The sequence below is a fragment of the Corapipo altera genome, unplaced genomic scaffold, assembly GCF_003945725.1.
Source record: "Corapipo altera isolate COAL_440 unplaced genomic scaffold, ASM394572v1 1, whole genome shotgun sequence".
Lineage (NCBI taxonomy): Eukaryota > Metazoa > Chordata > Aves > Passeriformes > Pipridae > Corapipo > Corapipo altera.
In genome coordinates, this window is record NW_020884873.1 from 7,853,150 (window position 1) to 7,869,328 (window position 16,179).

Here is a 16,179-nt window from a genome sequence, read left to right on the forward strand (position 1 = left end):
CCTGTATTCGAAGATGAGGTATGATAGGTTAAGGGACGTGGGACTGTATTTCTCTTACAAAGCAAAGATGTCTGAATTCCTGCGTTAGGGGCAAAGCAGAACTCAGTTTGAGCTTTAGAGTCCACCTGTGCTCTCATAAATCACTTCTACCTCATTAGTGACCTGAAAATTCAAACAAATCTGATTTAATCATAACTGTTAAATAGGAATTTTTTCCTCTGATGCACTATTTCCTGGATTTCCATTCAAAAAAGTGGATTTATTAAACATAGTTAATCCTTCCTCTCTATGTTAATTTATGACTGTACATTTTTGGTCATGGCTGAAAACAGAAAGAAAGCTAATGATTTCTGCATTACCCTGCCAAGGCATAGGATGGTGTCTACATTGAACCAAAGCATATATCAGCAAGGTCAAAAAAAGCTGAATGATTTAAATATATCCCTAAGGGGTCGATATTTTTAACATGTGTTGTTGATGATTTCAAATTTAGATTAGAAAAACACATCTATTTAAAATGGCAGGTGGTTACTACTAGTGACTTTTTAAAATCCCTTCTCTTAATGTAAATTAAGAGAAAACAGAGAAGATACTATTGGTTAGTATACAATTTAAATAATTAAAAAAATTATTTTAATGCTCCCATTACTAACTGTGCTATTTCCCCGGACACAAATGAATAAAGTTGTATTTTGATAGAAGATTCAAATATGTCCTTTTGTTAAGAGACATTGCTAGTGGGAAATGTATTGAGTTTCAGAAAACTGAGTTTAAAATCAGTTTCCAGCTGTTTGGCCATTACTATATTTTGTCCTGTTCCCTTGTTGATTGCTTTAAACTAATGTTCTCCTACACTTCTCTCCCCTGGTGATGATTCAAGAATCCACAAAATCAACAGGGGAAATTGATTGCCTATATGAAATGCTGCAACTTATTATGCACTAAACAAAGTGCAAAAACCAGCCATAACCGTCTCTGAGTAAATGTAAAAGGAAATAAATTTTCCTTCATCTCATTCAAAGGCGATAATTTTAAATGTCTTAAAGCAGCAGTAGGTATAAAGCCTCTATAAAACTGTGTATTTTGAATAACTTCAAAACAATACCAAACTCATAGGTAAAGCAGAAAGTTGAAGTCTTGCAAGGATAAGACAAATGTAACTATTAAAGGCAGTAAGGTAGTAAATTAAGGAAATTTAATGGATGAAACAGAAAAAAAAAAAAGAAAGGAGCAGCAAAAATTTAGGAATAGGACAATACAAATCCTTTGCTTTCCTGTTAAATGACAGTTGTAATTTACAGGGGTTTTTTGGTTTGGGGTTTTTGTTTATTTTTTTAAAGTGGTTAAACTGCCAAAATAATGCTAGTTTGCACAGCAGTAGGCATTGCCAGTTCTCAAACATAAAAGCAAGCTGTCAGGTCCTGGCTGTCCCCACGCCCAAGGAGAGGCTCAGCTGGCAGGAGGCGTGAGGCCAAACACTTTGGGTCATAACTTGGCTGCAGAGGCTGAGCCTCATGTGCTCTGCATCCTGTTTGCACCATGGCCAGGGGACACACCTGCTTGTTTGCTGCAGCTCAAACAACGTGGTAGCAGTTCCTTAAGCTGCAGTAACATATTCACTTGCCTGAGTCCTCAACATACACCTGCACAGTTTTGCAGACACTTAAAATGTTGAGTTGTTGCCTGTGCATTGAAATGTGCTTCGTCCTTTCAACTACTTTCTCCCTTTCCTGGTTTCATGGAGTACAACTTAAAAGAAGACATTAAAGTGTGCAGTACAACAACGATCAGGTCTAACTTCATTTACTGTGTGAATGAAGAAGGATATCAAAACCAAAATCAGACATGGCATCTTAGCTGTTATCAGATATCTGGCTCATAAGCATGTATCCTTGTTTGTGTTTTTAGACAGCTGAAGTGGCACTAGCCAATTTGAAGAATAAATATGAAAATGAAAAAGCAATGGTGACTGAGACCATGACCAAACTACGGAATGAATTAAAGGCTTTGAAGGAAGATGCAGCAACCTTCTCATCCTTGAGAGCAATGTTTGCAACCAGGTAAGGGAAATGGTGTCACCGTCTGGCTCAGAACTGTAAAAACAAATACGTGTGTACTAAGTGACAATGGACTTAGCCGTGTGTGTTGGGTGCTTAGGAGGAGAGAGAAATTATTTTCTACAAGGTCAGAGGTTTGCTGGATGAAGGTGAATGAGTCCTAGAGTGCCCACTGTGCAAAACTTGCAAGCTTTCAAGTGCTACTGAGCTGCGTGTCTTGGAAAATAAAGCTGGAGAATAGCAATGTCAATACAACCTTGAGTAAATTGTTATAAATGCCAATATATGCTTGCAGTATATTTGCATTTATAGAGCTTTTTAAAGTGGAAATCAAATAGTAGATTTATGTGGCTGATTTTCCCATTCAGAAGTACACAGTGATTCTGTCATGTAAAGCTATCGTACGGTTAATGATGATCTTCAGAATCCCATGTTTTCATTACAATGAGATTCATTACTTACCACTAGTAAAATCTATTTCATCAGCCAGCCTATGCTGTAATCCAGCACTAATAATTGTAAGGCCACTGTAATTTCCCACTCCGGCATGAATTCTTATTTTCTCTCACTGTGATGTTCAATTTATTATCTTCTCCTTCACAAAATAAGTTTAACTGATCTTCTGTAACATAGTTCATCCTGGCAGGACAGTAATTAATCATCTTTCATCTTTCCTTCTCCCACACCTTCTTCAGAGGAGCTTTTGGTTTTACACTGAGTCACAGAATCAAGTGGGTTGGAAAAGACCTCTGAGATCCTTGAGTCCAACCTATGACCGAACACCACCGTGTCAACTAGACCATGGCACTCAGGGCCACATCCAGTCTTTCCTTAAACACTGCCAAGGAAGGGGGTTCCACCACCCCCCTGGGCTGTCCATTCCAGTGTCTAATCACCCTTACTGTGAAGAAATTCTTCCTAATGTACAACCTAAAACTCCCCTGGTGCAACTTAACACTATGTTACCTAAAAATAATTTTTTTAAAAAATACAGCATTTTCATCAATAAATTCTTAATTCACAAGTACACAAGCAAATGATTATCCTAAGGAAATTATTCTGTTAGATTAGGACTTTTGCCCCCCCTTATGGTCAAACACAGTGCAAGTTTCTTCTTTGTTCTTTACTCCACAAATGATAAGACGTCATGCCTCATGTCAACATCTCCCCAGTGCTCCCTGTGGTATATAGGTGCTGTCTCACCGCTTCCAGCCTTCTAAAGTCACAGTGGCAGCAGCAGCTGGGAGAGGTGGGAAGGAAAGAGAAGGGACATTTATGTGTCATGACATTGGTGCTGTGTACAAATTCATCATAGGTTCATCGTCGGAAGAGTTCGTGTAGTGACATAACGGAAACGAAGACCCAACTCAGCAGGTGGTGTGAACCAAGGTAGCCTGATTGATTTCACTGGCATCTAAAGATTTTCTTCAAGAAAGGAAAGCTCTGTGTGTGTTTATTAGAAATGCATGTGTTGATCTTTACTTGCAAGCTCATTACTCTAGGAGATACATGAATGTACTAACTCTGTAAGACTCCCTGGAAGGCGGCTAACTCTGGAGGAGAGGAGTGGCATCGTGAGCATAAAGCAAACAAGTGTCTTGCATGGAGCATAAAACATCAACCTACGAGGTAAAAGTAGTTTGCGAAGATTTAGAAGTTAATTAAAGGGAATGTTAGATTGCTGGTGTACTGAATGCTCCTTACCTTATTTGGGCATCGTGAGTGCAGACTTATGTGAGTTTAAGGCATATCCAAAAGCTGGTGGGAGACAGCAGCATCTCTTCCATGAGAATTAGGCTTAAATGATGCCATTGATCCAGGAACCTTTTCTAGATGTCTTGTGTGTAGGATGCAATGAAGCTTCTATTTCTCCTCAAAGAACTATAAAAGGAGTCTGGGTGACTTACTGAGTTATAGATTTTCACTTTATAAATGTGCAGTGTTATCAGAGATAAACCTCAACTGAACCATCTACTGCTGTTGGTAAACTCCATGCAGTAGTGATTAAACACTCAGTGTATGGCCTATGGAACATATCCCTGCCCTTGAGGTTGTAAGTTTTGCCAAGTATTTTCTGAGGAGAGTTATAAAAGATTATTCACTACAAGGTCTTGCACATCAGTGTGCTCCTATAGATTTTTCCATTGTAAAATATTCATTTTCCTTCCTTAGCGTGGAGTTTAATGGCCTTTATAATTAAATCAATCTTCCTAAATGTTCAAATCATTGACTCATTCCAAATAGTCCATTTCGAAGAGCATTTGTTTAAATGACAGTAAGCTGATACATTCTAGAAGTCTGTTGAAGAGGAGAAATCTGTTTGAAAATACAGGACACTTAAGATTCTTGTGCGGTAACATTAGATGCAATAGCAAGCTCTAGCATAAAAAAGCAATTGTTTCATCTTTAGTTGAATAAAACAGTGGTTTCCATGGTTACAGTGCATCACATGGTACTTACTCCAGAATTTGTACCATAGGGAGATCATTCCTCTGATAGTAGGGTTGTATTAAAAATCTGAAAATGTTTGCATATACTGTTTGATAGAACAATATCCTTTCACTTTCATAAACCATCCTTTTCTGTTCATTTGGTCGCCAAATGGATGTTCATTCTGGTGCTGAACTGTATGGTTTCTTCCTTAAATGCACTGAATAAAGGTCACAACATGTTATAAGGAGAGCACAGGACATCTGTTTCTGGTCTGAACAGCAAAGATAGCATTTATTTGCAAAGCTCCCTTATGCAGAAAGCAGGAGTCCTCCTTTTTATGTGTTTTTCCCTGACACTTTTCATCCTTCCACTCCTTAATTTCTTTCTTCAGTTCATCTTCCTCTCAGAAGTCCTTCTGTCCTGCTTGTACTTCTACTTTTCTGTTTTTCCTTCTGGGACTGCTTTTTAACCCAGTCCAAAAAATTGATTCTGATCTCTACAGCTTTCTCCTTCACTTTTGTGATCCCTTTCTGGGATTTATTTACTTCATACCTGTCAAGAATATGTCCTCAATATAGTTCAAGCTTTCCTTTCCCCTACTGCATCTCAGGAAAAAACCCCACCAAAACCATAAAAAAATCTCTTCTGTGGGATACAAGGGTTTGGCAAAGCAGAATTGAAGTTTCTGTTTCGTGCCAGAACCATGTGTAGCCCACCTGATTTGCAGCTCCTGCCTTTAGCCTGCTTGTTTTATCCTGGGCTGCTTCTGGTATTCCCAGAGCAGAGAAAATGGTAAGAGCCTTCCCCGCCCCTTTTGTTGTGTCCCCTCACTCCACCCCTGAGCTGCTGACCCAGGATGGGAGCTGTGGGAGTGTGAAGCAGTGAGCAGCCCTCATCCAGGGGAAAAATGAAAAATAAATAATGAACTCTTTAAAACATTCATTTTGCAGTCTAGAGTAGATGTTGCCCTGTGAGAGGAAGGGAAGTCCCATGCTGAAGGAGAGAAGGAACTACTTTTAAAGCAGGAACCTAAAGGGATTCAGGAAGTTGATTGTACTGAGTCCCTACACATGCTTGCTTTCCTAGTCTAAAAGGAGATACTTAAAAGGAGAGAACAGGAAATATTACTTCTGATATTGCTGTAGTCCTGACACTGCAGACATGGATCTTATTCTTCATCCATCAAGTTGTTTTCTTATGATTAATATTTAAAGAAAAAAATGTGCTGAAGAGATGAACTGGGAAGATTGGACAGGTCCTGGAGATGAGGAAACTTTTATGAGCGGAAGAGAATTATGATTATATGGCTAGAGCAGGGAACTGTCACTGTCACCGGGTTTTAGCTCAAGCTCTGCTGTGATTTATGTTACCCAAATTACGCATAAGCCTGATTCAGTATTTGGTTTACATTCCTAGACGAGAGAGGGAGATGCAACTAGAAATCCCTTAAAATCCTATATAAGCTTCTTGGATCAGTTCGTACAAAATAAGTGGGCTTGTGTGTCTGTCTGCTTCCTTTCTGAGACAAGAGAAATGAGAAATAGGTGAAACCTTGACTTTTGCTCTGGCAATGAGTAGACCAGCAGACAGTAAGATAACAGTGCTGGTTATTTAATAGTCAGTTGTAGACTGCACCTGTCCTGGGGCGAGGGAAGAACTGGGAAAGAACTCTGACTTTGGAGGACATAACTTTTGTTATTTACTACTATTTGAGTCCTGAAAGACTGTTTAGAGCATCCTGAGCCCTGCTTGGAACACAGTGGTCAGTATCATGCCAGAGGTCATGTCTTTGAGGAACTCTTAACCTTTTTCTTCTTCAGTATCCTGTGAGACTTCACAATTGTTTGTCAAACATGTGGGCAAAAGGCAATATGAATGTGTGTAATGCTTTTGCATTTTTTAATTGGAAACACTTCTCTTTTTATCCCACACTTGCACATATCTAGGAATATTTCAGTGAAGGGAAATGCTATGGCTGCAGGCAGTAGTTACCTCCCACTATATGGAATAACCTTCAATGCTGCAAACTTCAGTGAGATCTGAGACTGTTAATTCAGCAGTTTCTAAAGTTAATTATGGCCTTTACTTGACTGATTTAGGTTTAACCTTTCTGAATGCTGTTTCTCAAAAAAGAAAAAAAAAGCTTGAGCAACAAAACCCAGAGACACGGGACTGTGTGTTTGAGGTGGAGGTCAGATGACTGAAACCACCCAAACACTGCAGTGAAGTGCCAGAAGTGTGGGATTCCTGTTATGGGGAGATTTCTAGGAAGGACATATAATTAATTAGATGGGTTGGAAAATGTGATTAGTTTTGTCTCAAGTATGAGACCAGCTAACAGCATCTAGTATATCCAGATTTCTTGAGCCAACCTGATATAGTTCATAGCAGGCAACAAAAAGGATGTTTGTCTGAGTCTGCTTTAGTAATATCCATTTTCATGGCACTTACGTCTCTTAACTGTTCAGTTGTGCTGTTTTACAAACCAAGTGTTACTTTTAAAAATTTTCAACAGAAAACTATTTGGAAAAAAAAAGATGTCTCCTAGACAAAGAGGAAAGCAGGAGAGAATAAGAGGTGGATACAGGATCCATCTGGTTACAAGAACAAGTCTTTAAGACTCTGGCAACACAGACATTAAAGTCAATTAATTTGAAATAGGAATTACTATAATCTACAGAATGCTGATTTCTTTCTAGTATCTCTATCAAGGAAGCTGGCTTAAGCATCAATAGACATTTCATGGCTTGGAGCAGAAATAGGTGTGCAAGTTGTCTTTAAGCCAACCAGCATTTCATAAATATCTCTCTACTTCAAGTCTTGAATAACAACAGTCATGCTTATTAAGGTCCTGTGAAAGTAAGGTAATACTGAAACTGTAGATGAAACCGTGTCTTAGTAATTTTGTTTCCAGTGCCTAAATTATTCAAAAGGAGAGTACAATATATATGTAAGTGTTTGCGTGTGAAGAATAACTGCAAATTTTCAAGTATACTTTGTTTTTGTTTCCCAAGGGGAAGATTAAAATTTCAGAGAAATTAGTTCCATCCCTCAGTTTGCAATAATTCAAGTTTAATGCATCACACATTTTGATAAGGAAAACTAAAATAATTTTCTATGCTTGTTTTCTGTGAGTGATACTGATAAAGTTACATCCTCATCCATTACACAATTGCAATTACACAGCAAAGCTACTTAGATTTATACAGATCGTGTGGGAAGGAGATTTGGCAAAAGCTGCATCATTTAACATGCCTTGGATATTGCCACAAATCTCTGGTGGTCAGACAGTATTGCTATCTCTGAATCATCTCTCTGCTGGTGTACATTTATTGCTCTTGGTTCTTACTGATTAGATGGTCTATTGCTAACAAACTGAAGCTATTTAGCTTCAAAAAATGACTTAAGACCATCTTGAAATGCCTTGCTCTTCCTGTTAACTTTAGGAATTATTGCTTAAAGCAGAACTAAATTGAATTTGGTCTTAGATATTAACAAAATCATAAGAAAGGTGGTTTTAGTTCTCAGAGTTCAAAAGCAAGTGAAGGGAGTTTTTCATGCAGATAAAAGAGGCTGAGTGTTAAAAAGGAGTAGGTGACCATAGCGATGAACACCTGAGCACACCTCCAAAATATTCAACAGTAAATGTGAAATAACTCCAGATGTGGGGTTTTCTGAATAGTACTTTTTAATCAGTTAACAATGGCAAATAACTGAGGGCTTCTCCTTTCCAAAATCTTATGCGTCAAGTGTTCACACTACTTGCAGCCTTCTTTTGTGGTATTTTCTTGAAGTGGATGTTACTGTCTATGAAAAATAGTATTATCTAATTAATAGACATTCTTATCATGACTTACTATCAGAACCAGCACCCAAAATTGTTACTTGTGGTCTAACATGGAGATAATCCCAAACCTACCCTCCAATTGCTTATTATCTGCATTAGAAATGTATTACGTTATCATAGACTACTCTGTCAGTATAGATACAGATTCTCATGCTGAATGGGAAGTTTTGGCATTCAGATCCAAGGCCAAATCTGTTCAAAGTGGGAACAGAAGAATTCAGGCTGTCTGCTTCTGGGATTAGGGTCAGCAAAAGCTTGGATCTGAATCTGCCTCTGTAACTGAAGCCCAGGAATGTGCTCACTGGTAGAGTTGGTTCTTGGACCGTTTCCCCAGATTTCTGCCTTGTTTGTTCCCCCAGGTGTGATGAGTACGTCACACAGCTGGATGAGATGCAGCGGCAGCTGGCAGCTGCGGAGGATGAGAAGAAGACCCTGAACTCTCTGTTGCGCATGGCTATCCAGCAAAAACTTGCCCTTACCCAGCGACTGGAGGATTTAGAGTTCGACCACGAGCAGTCCCGACGCAGCAAAGGCAAGCTTGGAAAGAGCAAGATCGGCAGCCCTAAAGTAAGTGAGGAGGCATCAGCCACCGTGCCAAGCATAGACACTTTCCTCCTGCATAGTCAGGGCCCACAGCAACCAAACTTACTGGTCAGCAGTGGCACTCAGAGGAAAAGGTATGCATGCAGTGATCTTTACAGTACAGTGCAGTAGCCAGACTTTCATTAAAGTCGTTCACTGAATTGTAAACATAATGATTCTTTTTTATTTATTTATTTATTTTTATTTTTTGGTTTTGTACTTTGACTGGGGAAAAGGAGGTGGGGAGGATGTGAATATGAAATTCAAAGCCTGGCAACATGTGGTTCTGATCCACCTACTCACTGTTATTTCCTCCTCCTTAAATGCAGTGTTCTGAACTATATTCTGTCAGTGTCTCAGTGCATCTTGTATGTCTTTAATATTAAGTGTGAATGTATTTTCTTTAACAAGTTTTCCTTCAGTTTTCCTTAAAGTTTTCTGTCACGAGCATCTGAAATAAAAAAAGGATTGTGCTCTGTGAGAATTTCAGTGCTTAACACAAAAGAAACTGCATTTCTTTGTTAAGCTCTGGTGCTCACTTGCTCTTTATCAGTTTAAAAATAATATGGATGCGTTCGCTCAGATCAATTTTTCTACATGGGAGCAAGCAAGCTTTTGAAGGGGAATGGCTGCCATTCATAACCTAATGCAAATATTTTTCTGTTCAAGCAGCGAGTTCTTGTCTTGTGACTGCGCTGCCAAAGCTCTAGAGGTGTGGGATCTCTGTTAGAGAAGTCCAGATAATCATTCCCTTTTCTTATATGCTCTAATCACAATGCAAAACCAAGAGAACATTCAGGGAACTTTGTACATGTCAACTCCAGGATGCTGATGTATAACTCAACCTCATCTCCTCCTTCCCTAACGTGAATGAGTATTTCCAAGGCAGGCAAGGTGTCCTGCTCTAGAAATGACGTGGGTTGGCAACACTAGTTGGTTTTTACCTGTTAAGCAAGTTAACATGATGTTGTCATTCGCAAGGCTTTGAAAGGTAATTAAAGTAAAACTCTTTTGTTTCCATATGTATTTTTCTTGGATCTCCTGCAAGACTATTCTCACCTTCCCTTTGTGATCAGAGCCATCCCAGGACTTCAGGGACCTACCTCCAGAAATTATTAAGAACCCCCCCTCATCCCGCCTCCACAGAATCATATCTTCTGAGGGGCCCCCCTTCCATGAGTGAATTCATCCATGGGCACCGTCTCAGCAAGGAAAAAAGGTTAACCGTGGCCATACCAGGTAAACATTTTTTCCTTGGATGCATGTGGTGCTGAGTGGTTAGCAGAGCAGGGGACCCTCCCAGCACTGCAGATGCAATCTGATTTGGGCATCTTCTTGGGGACCTGAAAAGCAAAATGTCTCCTCCTATGTCACCTGTGGCAGGAGATGACATTCTGCTGGCAGCGGCCCAAACTGGTTTCAGATGCAGTGGGGAAAGTCCTGCTGTGATATTAGGTGGGTGCAGTCCCACTGGCATCTGCAGAGGCTGCACCCCTGTGCCTGGGTGGAGCTTAGTCTGGTGGTCGTGTTGGTAGTCCCCTTGGAAGACACAAACCCAGCAGGACAGAGGAGTCAGATGTGTGAGGACCAGCGAGGGAATGACTGGCAGTGTGCAGGAGCCTATGCAGCGTTTGTCTTCTGCTCACCCTGGAGCACTCAGTCAGGTTTTTCTGAAGGGTAATGTTAAACTCGCAGAAGGCTTAGTTTATATAAATTGAATCATGAAGTTTATCTTTGCAGGAAGCTTTTACTCCTAATTACCTGCCCAAATGTAGTATCCACATGGAACAAGGCGAAGAAAGGAAATGGAAACTGGAATGCCATTTCAAAGGTTGAGACATCTTTCTTTGCCTGACAGACCAGCTAATAATTACTTTTCTTCTGTGCCTGAGCAGAACCTTTGGCCTTTAGATGTGCACAGCCTTGTTTGGTGGTAATTTTTTTTTCATTATTTGTTTTGAAATTTGTTATGAACAAAAACAATTAAGTAGAAAACATAGAAGGTAAACCCCTAAAGTGGTTTCTGCTCAAAAAAATACTTATTCTGGAAAGCTGAGCAGTACCCTATAGTATGTTAAATTTTTCACTCAGTGCCATCAATATCACAGCTGCCTTTGAACCATGCAAGTAACACCCACTCCAAAGAAAAGTGTAAAACTGCAGACAGTCTAAACAAGACATTTTCCTAAGGAGTGTTGCAGAAAATAAATCAAAAGAGCTGTCTCCTGAGGAGAAAAACGTGTAAGTGGGAGGAAAGAAGCATCTTATGGAACATCAGAGATGCATGGACCACAAATTGAGAAACACTGACACAGTTTTTTTTTTCCAGTAAGAGAGGCCAAAGGATAAAGCAGCCTGAAAAGTAGAATTGTCCAGAAAATTATGTTTGCCTGGAGTCTTACCTGTCACTTTAGGTACATCTCTACATGTTCAGAGTATAAGGGTCTTGAAACAGAGTTATTGATTTATGTTATGGTTGTCCTTAGGAATCTACAACAGTCCCAGCTTTCTGAATACATTTGTCAGAATTTTACATCATCACATGGCCTTAGGCTCAGCTTACGAGACCGACAGGTTCAAACCTGAGATTTTTCTGAGCGCTCAGATTCCAGTGTTAGCAGGGCCCATGTTAGAATCAGGCTGAAGATTAAGTAGTGAATTTTTCAGTTCTTACCAGTTTCTGGAAGATTTCTTACTGTTGTTAACAGATGAAAGGAATGATGCATCAAGTAGGATTTTTTTGCCATCTGTCTAATTATCTGTTTTGTGAAGGAACACTGAAGAATGTTATTCTTCTGCCTTTACCGAGAAAGTTTAAAAGCCTTGTATCAGAAAGAGCTTCTGTTCTCAGATGACTTGTGCAGTCAAGCAAGCCAGCAAGAAATGTAGCAACCCACACCTGCTTCTTCATCAGAGAGGGTGCAAAAGAGCAGCATCCAAAGTCAAACACTATGGAGCAAAGTGTAGCTTGGCTTGAGGCTGAGTCCTCAGGAGTGGAGTAAGAATGAATCAAACCTACATTAAATGGAAGTGTGTTTTGGTGTTTGTTCTTTTAAATTTGTGAACTATTTCCTTCACACAAATATTTCAGCCATATTATGTGAGTGAATCTATGCCCTGTCCTTTCATTAGCTCTCAGTGTTGTGGGGACTGGGAGGCTGTAGCTGGGAATGTGTTTGATGGAGACCAAGAGCCAAAATAGCTGAAGTTGGCAGAGGGAGAAACCCAGCAGGCTCCCCTGCCCCATGCTCCCCATGCAGTACCGAGCTGTGCCTGTCTTTCTTTGGCACCTTCTTCTGGACTTGGTGCTTGGCAGAAGAGATTGCCTTCACTATGCTCTGGGCCCAGCTTTGACTACTGCTAGTAGAGGGAAAGCTGGACTGCTTTTGCTGCCTTTTTCAGAGGAAGACCAGCTGAACTGAAGATCTCTCAAGAAAGAGATTCTCATTTCCTCATCGATTTCCATTTGATTGCCCTCACCTTTAGATCAGCATGCATGTCTCTCTGACATCAAGCTGTGACAGCATGATTTGATCTGGGCTTTCTAATTGAACTAATAGCTCCTAACTGCCCGCAGGGGCTAAAAATACCACTCAGTCCTTTTTCAAAGTATCATGTTCCATTTCTCCTAGGTAATGGTAAGCATTTGGCTTTGCTGTGTGTTACTTTTTTTGCTTCTGTTCTGCTAAGATGTGTTTTTACACTTTCAAGTCTTTATTCTTCTGATAGGCAGAAGCAGCTTGTACGTGTCCAGCACAATTCCAGCCTACCTTTGCATATGTTTGTGTTTGTTTTCATAACTACATGAAAAAGTCAGGGCATATAGAAAGCCTAATGCTCAGTTCAGCAGTGTGAAACACTATGAAAAATTACCTTTCCTTTGCAGTTGTGTTCAAACTCCTTGAATATAAAGTCACTAGGTGGCTCTTAATATACCACAGTCCCAAATATGAAATATGATTCTCTCAACCTCTTCAAGGAAAGACCAAGCCAAAAAAGGTCTCCTGTAGTATCTGCTTTGACATCACTCTTCTCTGTCAGATATTTTAGCATGGAAATTCTAAAATTGAATATAAAGTTCTGTTGTTTTAGCTTAAATTTAAATCAAGATCCTTGTGTAGATGATGCACCTGAAGAAAAAGGTTTCCCAACAGGCTTATGAAATGGACAATAACCAATGGCTGCAGCATTCTCTCTTAAACAGAGTCAACAACAAACCACCTGAGACTCTCCTTTGTTGGAGTGTCCCCCAAACAAACTGTGGTAGATGCTTCTTTCCCTATTGTTTATGCCTGGTATTTAAAGTCCCACACAGGAAAACGCTGCAAAAAGTAAAGCATTTCATATTTTGAAGGAATTCAGATCATAAGATCATAATGGGCAATCCTTTTCCTTTTAGAGAATTCTGTATAGTGATATATTTCATTTTATCAAAATAGAAAAAAGGAAAGTAGCCTTAAAATGTGACACATTTCTCTCAAATTCCAAGCCCAGCCGAGATCAGATGTTTAGTTGACATAAGCCAGTCTAGCCCCATGGGTTTCAATAGAACTGTGCTAGTTTACTGCAATCCCAAGTTTTTGTTTCGTAGGGTTTAGATTTTATTGTTCTTCATTGTTACAAGAGCATTTCATAAAATGGCTTTTCTGAAAGCTTTAAAAAAAAAACAAACCACTGCAAAAGTAGGTAATTTTGTGGAGTTGCTCATTTCTGAAAGCACATTAAACCTGAAAGCCTGCTTGCTTTTCAGATGTCTTTCAAGTGATTTACAGCCTGGCATTTAATTCTCACAAGACGAGACTAATGGGGAAGACAAAGACAGCCCAAGAAATGCTACATAATAGTATCACAACTGCTCAAGCACTAAACTCATCACCTATCATGCATAATTAAGAGTATTTAATAGATACTCTTACTATAAAAGTATTCCAAGATTAATTTCTGCTATAGCTCTATGCTTACAGGCAAATCAAATATGAATCACAATAGGATACAAATAACTAGCTCTTGTTTGTCAGTTTGTATTCTTACCTTAAAATGTAACTTAATTTATAAAAACTCTATCCCAAAGGAAATTCCTATAGGGTGTCATCAAGAGCTAACTTACACAGTCTGTAGGTAGACAGTATTTTTTAAAGCTAACAAGGAAAATGAAAATACAAAATCTCAATCACCCAAGTGCTGAGGTCCTAAGAAGTCTTATAATTGAATCTTTCAGCTGGAACTCCAGGGAAATTGCTTAAGAGTTGCCTTTGCTAATTCACACACTGGAATTGGTTTAACATGTGAAGAATGGGTAGAAACCTAGGAATGCACTGATCTGTTTGATGTAGCACAAACAAAACACAGCAAGGAGCAGAGGGTCTTCTGAGTAGGGTGGCCCTTAGTGTTATAAGGACTTAAGGGTTTTTAATAAGTCATGTGAGGTGTTGAGTAACCTCTCCTGGCTCAAGGGATGAGGAATACACCAATGGTATTTTAATTTTTTCTTTCTGGATTTTGAGCTTTTTCAAGGTATAGTGTGTAGGGTGTGACTTTCAGAAATATTCTGTAAAAGGTTACTCTCTGTGTAATCAGAAGCTCATGTTCCTTCTTCTGTATTTTTCTTAAAATAATGTTAAAGTGGAACTTAACCTGTGGGGCAAGATTGTTGGTTTCAGCTCCTCCTTCTTGCTGCTTCATCTTGTTTAGGTAGTGTGAAGATACGGGAAAGCATCTTCAAAAGGAGTGAGTAGAAGCCCTTGATAGGAAATGAAGCTCTCTTTAGCCTCCCCTTTTGGATGCAGGGGTTGGGAAAATGACCAAATGACCAGGGAGGCTCAGGCTGACACCACTCTGCACAGCAGAGGCTGTCTGTAGACATGTGCCTGTGTACCTTACACCAGTGGAAAGGTAGGGGGAACAAATTTTTTTATAGCATTTCATTGTGTGTTGAAAAGGGTTTAAGTCAGAGGTCTTTAGCTGTGCACGTTTTTGTTTGGTTTTGTTTGTTTTGGTTTGGTTTTTTTTTAGGAATATTTTGCCAAAAATAGTTCCAAAAAATTTACTTTTGAGCTTAGGTATCAATGTCAGAAAGCTCCTCACAGATTTCTAAGTGTTGCTGCTACAGGCATTACTTCAGTACCTCAACTTCACTTTTTCAGGCACTTCTCAATTTTGAAACCGCAGGACTGTTAGAAATCTGTAGATAGAGGAAAGCATGGCTTCCTTTAAAAAATGGTTATGAAAGAAGTCCTTTGAGGAGCACTAACAACTCAGAACTAAATTTTGTCAGGAGGGTGCTTTGTAGATCTTTATGATTGCTCGGGTCACCCAGTGAAGAGTTTTAAATATTTCTTACTTCTCCTTTGTGAGAGAATTTTATAGATTAATGAAGAGGAAAATCAACATGACTAGGATCTAGAGACCTCTTTCTATGCTGATTTTATGTTAAATAATTTTATTCTGAGTTCCGGTGTGGGGTTTTTTATGTATTAGGTGAAACAGTTTATTCTTGAAAAGCAGGATAAGTGATTAACCAAGGCACAGCTACTAAATAGGATATACAGACATATAATATATAACTAGTCAGGCTAGTCTACTCTGAATTGTTCACTCAGGAAAGTTTGTTTTGCTTCATCCAAGCAATCCAAAGCATGAAAGTTCTTCAGAACCATTATTTTTTTAAAAAACCCCCACAACTTTATTCTGGCAATGCAAATTTATCCAAGTGCAAATTGCCCTTTGCTTTATTAGAGATCCATGGATCTCAGTCCTTGGCTATGAGTATGTTGTATTTTACCTACTGAGAATGTACTTGTGTTGATGGTGATCCTGTACCTGCAAGATGTCTCTGAGCTTGTGCAATTAGGCAGGCTACTGGCTGTTGTAAGACTCCTGCAATATTGGCCTAATCTGTCTCTTCGTGGAAAATGGATTTTATATGTTTTTAGTAGAATTTTTTAAAAATCAGATGTAAGAATTTTTTTAACCCGAATATGATGCTCTTCACAAAAAGGATAATTCAGTCATTATTTACTTATTATCTATGTTCTCTTTTTTGTTCTGCATTGTCCTGTTTTCTGTGGGTTTTGTAAACATGCCATATTTGTGTATATATGTGTTCATTGTTTAATGAGTGGTATTAGTGCATATATACAGATATATGTACATATCTTCCTGCTCTCAGGGCCATGTCCTGCATCTGATATGCTCATTCAACTAAGCTTGATGAGCATTGCATATTTATGCCATTTCAAGCATGGTATGTTGTTCTTGTGG

General features: G+C 39.2%; 1 protein-coding gene across 5 annotated transcripts in view; it reads left to right on the forward strand.

Annotated features, from left to right (window-relative positions):
* BICD1 (BICD cargo adaptor 1) overlaps positions 1-16,179 on the forward strand; it is a 172,139-nt gene that overhangs the window by 136,662 nt on the left and 19,298 nt on the right. For 3 of the 5 annotated variants that reach the window (XM_027659713.1, XM_027659702.1, XM_027659724.1), the window contains exons 6-7: positions 1,909-2,060; positions 8,697-8,904. In XM_027659713.1, coding sequence (XP_027515514.1) covers positions 1,909-2,060; positions 8,697-8,904 — 360 coding nt within the window. Of the gene's footprint in view, positions 1-1,908; positions 2,061-8,696; positions 9,015-9,967; positions 10,159-12,909; positions 12,919-16,179 lie in introns of all 5 variants that reach the window. The other 2 variants (XM_027659734.1, XM_027659694.1) reach the window with 2 other exon arrangements.